Below are 8,596 nucleotides of genomic sequence, written 5' to 3'. Positions count from 1 at the left end.
CACTTATGTGTGAGAAGCAGTCTGATCTGCCCTGATCTCAGAGGTCCTCCATGTCACACCTGGCCATGTATCTGCCCTTCTTGCCTCATTGTCCCCATGTAGAATCTGGGAATGGCTAGACGTCTGGGCTGTGGTGTCTGCATGTTGTAAGGTGCTCAAACCTGTGAATTCTAGCAGGGAATAGTTTGAACTAATGACAGCCTGGGATATCATTTCAACAAAGGAGAATACTGGGTACTGGCTCCCGGGGAGCAGTGTGCTAGCGCTGGGTGTTATAGAGAACAGTGTATATATATATTGAGTATCACTGCTTTCATAGAGCTGACCTTTGAGGAACAAATAATTTTGCCTAATGCATTAAAAGAAAAAGAAAAACGGTGATTTGCTGGAAATTGAGAGGAAGTACTTTAGAACTGGGTGGGTGGGTGGGAGGTTGAGACTTTTACTGGAATCAGGACAAAGCTATCAGGGAAAGACCTTGTGGCTAGAACCCAGTGAAAAAGAGGAGAGGTATTCAATATACCTTAAATTGTCCAAAAGAACCGTGAAGTTCAAGAGGACCCTGGCTCTTACCGCTGCAGATGCCCGGAGGTGGGCGGGGCATGTGTGACGCGCCCACTATGGGCGTGGCCAAGGCGGGACGGCACCTGGGGCCCGGTCGGGGGTGGGGCGGCGGACGCTCCCCCTTCCCCTGGTTCCAGCCAGCGCAGGCAGCGGCGGCGGTGGCAGCAGGCGAGGATCCGCGAGGCCCCGCGAGGCCATGAAGGTGAAGAAGGGCGGTGGTGGGACCGGGCCGGGGGCGGAGCCCGCTCCAGGAGCTTCGAACCGGAGTGTAGAACCTACGCGGGAGCCTCGGGTGGAATCCGAGTCCGAGTCCGACTCGGAGCCAGAGCCAGGTCCGGGGCCCAGGCTAGGGCCGCTGCAGGGCAAACAGACCATCGGGCCGGACGACGTGCTGGGGCTGCAGCGGATTACAGGCGGTGAGCACCAGCAAGGGAGCGCCACCCGCGGGCTGGAGGGAGAGCGCGGGAGGGGACCCACGAGGCTCAGAGTCTGGCCTCACCCCTCCCCCACGCAGTGCCCCTCCTCTGTGTCCCCTTACTCTCCCACTGCCTCCAAAGCCTGAGATTTCTGTGTTCTTTTCCTTGGTCTCTTGCTTGCGCCCCTCCTCACTCTTTCCTATTCAAGGGGCCCACCCCTTTTCCCATGGTGGAGGTGGGGCAGCAGCTGCATCTGTAACCCTTTCCCCTATGGAGTCTTCGGGACCCTTTGAGGCTGGTCACACAGAGGAGTGTGCCTGACTTGCAGTCGGTCTTCAGCACCCACCCTGCTAGGTGGAAGAGAGGAAGACCCTCTGGCTCCCTGGCTATTATTACCCTCACCCTGCTTCCCCGATTAAGGCTAGGGCAATACTCTTTCCAGGAACGCTACTGATCAGGGTGTTTCAGTATGTTGACTGTGGCTGTGTCATGGAAGCAAGTGTGTGAGCCCCAAGCCTGGAGTGGCTGGTGCTTTTTTTGTTTGTTTGTTTTATTAACCAGGGCTCTCTCATCAAGGGAAGTCTAGTTTCTCTTGGAATTGTTTCCAGGCTGTGCTGCCTGGATTAGAGTCCCAGTTTCGCCTCCTAATTGGTTGTGTGACCTTGGGAATATAATTTCACTTCCAGGAGCGTGTTTTTTCATCTGTAAAATGGGAACAATGTTACCTCCCTCAAGGTTTTTGTGATGTTGGACAATACTTGAATGCTATGAATGCTATATCAATAGGGCTCTTTTACCAGCAGTACTGGAGGCAACACAGGTTCAGAGCAGTTGCCTGCAGGCAGGCAAGTGAGCATTGGGGCAGAGGCAGGCATCACTACAGATGGTGAACAAGGACTAGAGAATCTTCTGGCAGAAGGCTGCCTGAGCCTTGGAGAGAACTGCACACTGCCTTGGAATGGGTGGGTCACCAGCAACCTGCCCTGACTCCCTTTGTGATGGGATGGACCGGGTGCTAGAGCGGACCTGAACCCTGGAGCTGCAGGAGCAGCAGAGCTGAGGTTTCCCAGACAGCTGTGAAGGGGACCAGAATGGCAGGCCTGAGCTTGTGCATCTGGGTCCCAAGGGGCCTTTCTCCTCCGTTCAGAGCTAGGCAGCAGCATTCTTGGCTAGACCTCCAGAGCTTTGCTCCCTTGGCCAAGCAGGCATCAGTGGAGGGAGGGGCCTGGACCAGGCTGGTGTTGAAGCCAGTGGGCTGCATTTTGTAACAGCTGCTGGTACACCCATAGCCCTCTGGGTGGAGGGCAGGATCACCTGCCTCACTCCTGGATAACTGAAGGCTCATTTTGCAGCTAAGGAAGCCTCTAGGTGAAGTCACGGCACGCGTCTCCTGGTCTGGAGAGAAGTCATAACCTGTAGAGGGTGAGAAAGGGCAGGGGCCTCATGAAAGCCCTTTTCTTTCTGGGACTTGGAAACACGGTTCCAGGCCGCTCCACCTTCCCTGCTGTCTTCTGACCCTAATCACAGAGGTCTGGAGTTTGTTCTTCCTGGATTATCAGGCCCTGAATCCGGCTTAGGAAGCTATTTGTGGCCACAGCAAGAGAGCAATTGGGTTCTGAGCCATTACTCTGGCCCGACCTTGGGTCCTAGGCTTCATTATTAGCAGAGGGGAAGGAGTGGCTGTGGCGTCCTGAGCCCTAGGCAGCCACTGACCCTCACTCTCTGAAAGGGCGGAGGAGCTAACTGATTGAGTTTGCAGTGTAAGAGACTGAGGTCTGGGTGTGAGCTCTTCCCAGTGAGAGAGAGGCTCCTGAGCTGGGCACAGGGGAAGAAGGGAGGCTTTTCCTGGGACTTGGGCAGGTGGTGGGATCCTGCTTCCAGTCTGCCCCCTTATCCCTTTGCTGTGCAGTGTCTTTCTATAACTTTGTGTAAGACCTTACTGAGCTAGGGTAGACAGGTCAGGCAGGGCTCAGGACCCTCTAAAATTTTATATCGTTTCTGCCAGGCCCCAAGGTGCTAGAGGGCTGTTAGGAGGGCTTCCTGGAGGGGGCCCCCCAGGCTTGGGGAGAAGACCTAGGGAAGAGAGAAGACTTCGTATTCACTTCCTCTTCTAACCACAGAGGAATAGGAGGTGGCCCAGGGGCCTATGGGGTGACTTCCGAGTCTCTGTGGGTCAGTGGGGAGGATGTGGTACTTTGAAGGTTGGCAGCACCCAGAGCTTCCCTGGTCTTTTTCTGCCCCTTCTTATTTCTTGCCAGGGCTGCCTCTAGGACTTGCAGTTGCTGCTGTAAGAACAGTAAGTTGCATGAAGTAGCAAGAGCAGGAGTTCACAGCCAGCATCTGCCACATTGTAGGTTTGAGGTTAGCCTAGGCTACGTGAGACCTGCCATAAAATCAGCAACAACAAAACAGTAGTTAGGGTCAGACCGTGAACTCCCTAGGCGATGCTTAGCTCTCCTGGTTCCCCCTGAGCCCAGGACTCCTTGCCTCATCCAGACCCTGCCACACCTTACTCTTCTCTGGCTTGGCCTGTGCTCATCTGAGAACCAGAGAGCGAGCACTTTATCCCTGAGGGTGGCTTGGGCCCAAGACTGGAAAGATGACCTCTAAGGGTTCCCTCTGCTTGTTAAGACTTCCTCCTATTGGGAGATCAGCAGAGGATCTGTTGAGCAAAGTCAGGCCTCTTCTCCCCCAGTAGCCTGGGCTCCAGCCTGAATCAGCAGAGCTCCCATAAACTGCTTAAGGGACTTGGGCTCTTATAAGCTGCTTACAGAGGGAGGAGGGGCCTGGGCAAGAGAACAGGGAAGGGGTACCAACTTACCCCCAAAACAACCCATGCTAGGGGAAGTCCCCTCAAGATCAGCCTTGCCTGGTGCATCTATATGTCATGCCACAGGGTGTGCCGTGGGGGTGGGGCACACTTCAAGGAAGAACTGTAACAGCCTTCTCTGAAGAGCAGAGCTGCATGCTCCTTTGGAGTGAGGTGCCCCCCCCCCATGCTGGAAGCTTCCACTAGACAGAAGGCCTAGTTGTCCAAAGGATGCATGCCAGTTTGGCAGAGTGGAGGTTGAAATAAGGGTCCCCCAAATAGAGGATGGGAGGGACCATATGGTGGAGGTGACCTCCTTTGCCTGATCCTGTGAGGCCACTCGGATGGGGCTGTTAATCCCTGGCTTTGTCCTCATAACAGAATTCTGTCCCCTGCAGGGAGGGGGCTTCTCCCAGACAGGGTCACAGTTTTCTTTCTGGAGGGCAGTGGCCAGAGGGATCAGAATGAGCCTTAGGGTCCCACAGAAACTGAATTGACAGTGGATGTTTGGGGTCCCTGTTTGCTCAGCTGCCTGTCTCCCCTAGACTACCTGTGCTCCCCTGAGGAAAATATCTACAAGATTGACTTCGTCAGGTTCAAGATCCGAGACATGGACTCAGGCACAGTCCTCTTTGAAATCAAGAAGCCCCCTGTCTCAGGTTAGTGGGCTAGGTGGGTCATTGGCAGGAAGAGGTGGGCAAACAGTGGAGTGGGCTCCCTAGGTTCCTTAAGCCACAAGAGGGTCAGAGCAGAATCCAGGCTTAGACCCCAGCATACTCAGGTGTCTGTATGCAGATAGGCATCTTCTTTTTTTGCCCCTGTCTCAGGGTGGACATCTTGGGAGCACAGTCCAGGTTCATACAGGCCGCCCTGCCCCCTGCTGCCATCCCTGGAAACTGCCATCCCAAAGACCTCCCATAATCCTATGCAGGGAGCCTCTGAAAATTGGTGAGGGGAGGGTGGAGGAGGCAAGGGCCTCAGCCTGAAGCCCACTGAGCCCAGCTGGGGTACATTGCAGAACGGTTGCCCATCAACCGGCGGGACCTGGACCCCAATGCAGGGCGCTTTGTTCGCTACCAGTTCACACCCGCCTTCCTCCGCCTAAGGCAGGTGGGAGCCACGTGAGTCACTGGGCTGGGATGAGGGCTGGGGGGGCGAGCGTGAGGGTGGGAACAGCCCTTCCAGAGCCTCTCACTGGTGGTCTGCCTGGAGCCTGGTCCCTTGACTGGCTGGCTGGCATGGAGGCCGCTCTCAGCCCTGCCCTCTTCTCTTAACTCAGGGTGGAGTTCACGGTGGGAGACAAGCCGGTCAACAACTTCCGCATGATTGAAAGGCACTACTTCCGCAACCAGCTTCTCAAAAGCTTTGACTTCCACTTCGGCTTTTGCATCCCCAGCAGCAAGAATACCTGTGAACACATCTATGACTTCCCGCCTCTCTCTGAGGAGCTAAGTGAGTGGGGGCAGGGGCAGGGGCGGGAGGGTGGTACCTGTAACTCTGACCCCCTCTCAGCCCTCCTGGGTACCACTCCCACACCACCAGGAGGGAAACAGGCTCAGAGAGACGAGAAACCCTCTGAAGTGGTTCATCTGTCCCTGCCTTCCCCCATCCCGGTCCTGAAGTCCTCATAGTAGCATGGCGCAGGTTCCTGACCTTCTGCCCTGGCTGGGCCTCTCTTGCAGTCAGCGAAATGATTCGTCACCCATATGAGACACAGTCTGACAGCTTCTACTTCGTGGATGACCGGCTGGTGATGCACAATAAGGCAGACTATTCCTACAGTGGGACACCATGACCCCCACGCTGCCCCTGCCTGTGAGGCTCTGGCCTAGACCTCGTGCTGGGGGCTCTCCAACATCATCTCAACTTGGGGATGGCTCCCGCGGCTCTGGACCCCGAGTCAGTTTTGAGAGGAAGAGTGCCCAGCACCTCTAGGCCAAGCCTCTGAAGCTCATGGGGCCTGTCAAATAGGGCAGACGGGGAGGCTGTTGGCCCCTATGTTCAGGAAGGCCTCCTGGAAGCAGAGGACTTCTGGACACCTCACTTGGTCCACTGGGCCTGAGTTCCCTTCTCGAGGCTGTGACTAGATCAGGTTAGGGAACCGTTCCCTGTCCCCTGCCCACCACCTCTATGTTATTTATAGTTGTCAGTACACTGATGAAGACCCACAGTGGGTACCCTGGTCTCAGCCCTGGCCTCCTCTGGCGGTGGCCAAGACAATGCCCCAGGTGTGAGAGGGACGGGTCCTGATTGCAGCCTGTGGTAGGACCTGGGCAAACTGTATATAGTTTTCAATAAACCTCCTTTTCTGTTCTTGGGTATGGGTCAGCCTGTGTGTTTGTAGGGAAAGGCAGGGATGGGGGGCGTTGGTGTTAGTCACTCTTTATCACGACAAAAGTACTTAGCAAATCAACTTTAGAAAGGCAAGATTTACTTCAGTTCAGAGCTTTCAGTTCATGGCACATGGCTCCATCACTATGGGCCTGTAGTGAGGCAGAGCATCATGATAGAGAAGGGGTCCTGGGACAGAACTGTTCACCTGGTGACAGAAGCAGAGGGCGAGTGAGGGAGCGAGCGAGAGGAAGGTGCTAAGAACAAGATACACCTTGCAAAGATTGGCTCCATCTCCCCATCCAGGCTCTTGTGATCATCTCAATATTGCCACTAACTGGGGACGAAGGTTTTGACATGAGCCCTCGGGGAATGCTTCATAATCAACTCTCTCTTCATATCAAGAGGATAAACCTTCCACTTCCCAGTGCCCTCTGGCCAGTGGTTTTTCCTGGCCTCAGAGTCTCAACTTCTAAATCAGCATTTAGGACATGGCGCAAGCTAGGATTCCTCCTATGATGGAGACCCAAGCTCTGGGAAGCTTTGGTGTAAAGGTAATGACTTGGCCGAGTGGAGGCTAGAGGAAGTACCATCAACTCAGGATGGGGAAGGAAAAGACACAGGGAGGTGGCTTTGTTTCCCACTTCCCCTGACCTCCAGAGGCCACTCTTAAGTGTGCTTTCAGCCTACATCAGAGAAGGGCAGGACTTTGAGCAGGCCTAGGGCCATGTCCCTACCCTCATCTGCCTGGCAACACCCTTAGCCTGGCCAGTCCTGTGCGTAATACTTTAGCCTCTGACCCCTCTTCTAGTGGAGAAAATTGAAAAAAACTAAAGAAGGCGGGACCTGGCTTGGGATTCATGCCCTGATGTTTCAGGTCCTCTTTTCTACAAAGAACGCCAGCCCACCCTCCTGGCTGAGGAACCCCAGCCCTGGGAGGCCAGAATGCGTGACTCCTGCTGGCTCTATGGGTTCTGATAGCCAGGCTCTCTACTGAACCCTGGGAATTGTATATGTATATGTATATATGTTCATGTGTAGGAGGGGTGCATGTCTGTAGAAGGCAGAAGTTAGCACTTCCTCAGCCACTTGTCACCTTATTTGTCTAGATCGGACCTCTCATCAAACCTGCAGGTCAACATTTGGCTAGGCCACTGGGCGAGCTCTAGGGATCTGCCTGTTTCCGCCCCAGTCTCACTGCTCTGGGATTACAGACGCACACTACACTACCATCCTTGACACTTGGTGAAAGTGTTGCATGTCTGAACTCAGGTTCTCAGGTGGACCAAAGCCAATCTCACCAGCCCAGAACTTTGGGACTTCTTACCTGAGTAGATACTGTTGTCTGTATGAGTAGATACATGTTGAACATGACATGCCCCTGGGCATACAGGGAGCAGGAGAATTGGTCTTTTTTTTTTTTTGTTTTTCGAGACAGGGTTTCTCTCTGTGGTTTTGGAGCCTGTCCTGGAACTAGCTCTTGTAGACCAGGCTGGTCTTGAACTCACCGAGATCCGCCTGCCTCTGCCTCCCCAGTGCTGGTCTTTATTCTTGGAGATTTCTCAGGAGAGTTACTGAAGGAAGCATCTTTGGATCAGTGCATGTAAAGTCAGGATGCTTCTGATAGGAAGATATGCAGAGAGATGGAGACAGAGGAGAGGGAGAGGGAAAGAGAGCATTAGGACAGAGTGAACAGCCCAAGCAAAGACTCAGGGACAAGCTGTATCAGGTATATTGGAGAAATAGTGGCTGTGATGTGAAAGGCAGATCAATTCATTAAGCTCAGGAGTTACAGCTGCTTCTGAGGAAGATGAAGTATCCTGAGGAAGACTGAGCAGAAATGACCTGGACATGTTATTATAGTGATTTCTTTTACTGTTTATTATAAAATAAAACTTGAATCTGAGATAATCACAAGCAGCTGCAACACACACCACCACTGTCCACTTCCCAGCACAAAAGGGTCACACAACCCCTCAGACCCACCTCATCCTTTTCCCAGGGCCTCATCTTTCTCTTGTCTTGAGTCTGCCAGGGAACCCCATGATCCACCACAGTCAGTTGAGTGTGAGCGCTGCTTCTTGAACCAAATGCTCCATTCCATTGAATGTCAGACCACAGCATAGACAAAATCCCCATAACATTTCCCCCCTTTTATCTAATTAAAAAGGAAAGGTTCTAATTCTAACATAATAAAACTATATACCGGGAGCTGGAGAGATGGCTCAGAGGTTAAGAGCATTGCCTGCTCTTCCAAAGGTCCTGAGTTCAATTCCCAGCAACCACATGGTGGCTCACAACCATCTGTAACGGGGTCTGGTGCCCTCTTCTGGCCTGCAGTCATACATACAGACAGAATATTGTATACAAAATAAATAAATAAATAAAACTATATACAATAAGAATAATTATCAGGTATTGTCCAAATAGAAAGGAAAAGTATCAACCTTAACAAAATGAAACTATATACAACAAG

At 53.1% G+C, this 8,596-nt stretch overlaps 1 protein-coding gene across 1 annotated transcript; it reads left to right on the top strand.

The window, feature by feature from the left end:
* The first annotated feature begins 672 nt into the window (after nt 1-672).
* On the top strand, nt 673-6,106 carry Unc119 (unc-119 lipid binding chaperone). Its single transcript, XM_075991477.1, has 5 exons — nt 673-980; nt 4,335-4,448; nt 4,808-4,910; nt 5,069-5,241; nt 5,472-6,106. Exons 1-5 carry the CDS (start codon nt 761-763, stop codon nt 5,582-5,584), a joined length of 723 nt encoding a protein of 240 aa, XP_075847592.1. The 5' UTR covers nt 673-760; the 3' UTR covers nt 5,585-6,106.
* The last annotated feature ends 2,490 nt before the right edge of the window (nt 6,107-8,596 follow it).

The sequence above is a fragment of the Microtus pennsylvanicus genome, chromosome 11, assembly GCF_037038515.1.
Source record: "Microtus pennsylvanicus isolate mMicPen1 chromosome 11, mMicPen1.hap1, whole genome shotgun sequence".
In the NCBI taxonomy this organism is placed as follows: Eukaryota; Metazoa; Chordata; class Mammalia; order Rodentia; family Cricetidae; genus Microtus; species Microtus pennsylvanicus.
Note: the sequence above shows the minus strand (reverse complement) of the source record. Positions and strands in the feature narration are given on the sequence as shown.

Excerpts from the sequence above, each read along its gene's own strand:
- Unc119 (XM_075991477.1), top strand. The coding sequence starts at position 761 with ATGAAGGTGAAGAAGGGCGGTGGTGGGACCGGGCCGGGGGCGGAGCCC. Across the intron at positions 4,911-5,068 it reads CTAAGGCAGGTGGGAGCCAC|GGTGGAGTTCACGGTGGGAG; the intron begins GTGAGTCACTGG and ends CTCTTAACTCAG. Across the intron at positions 5,242-5,471 it reads GCCTCTCTCTGAGGAGCTAA|TCAGCGAAATGATTCGTCAC; the intron begins GTGAGTGGGGGC and ends CCTCTCTTGCAG.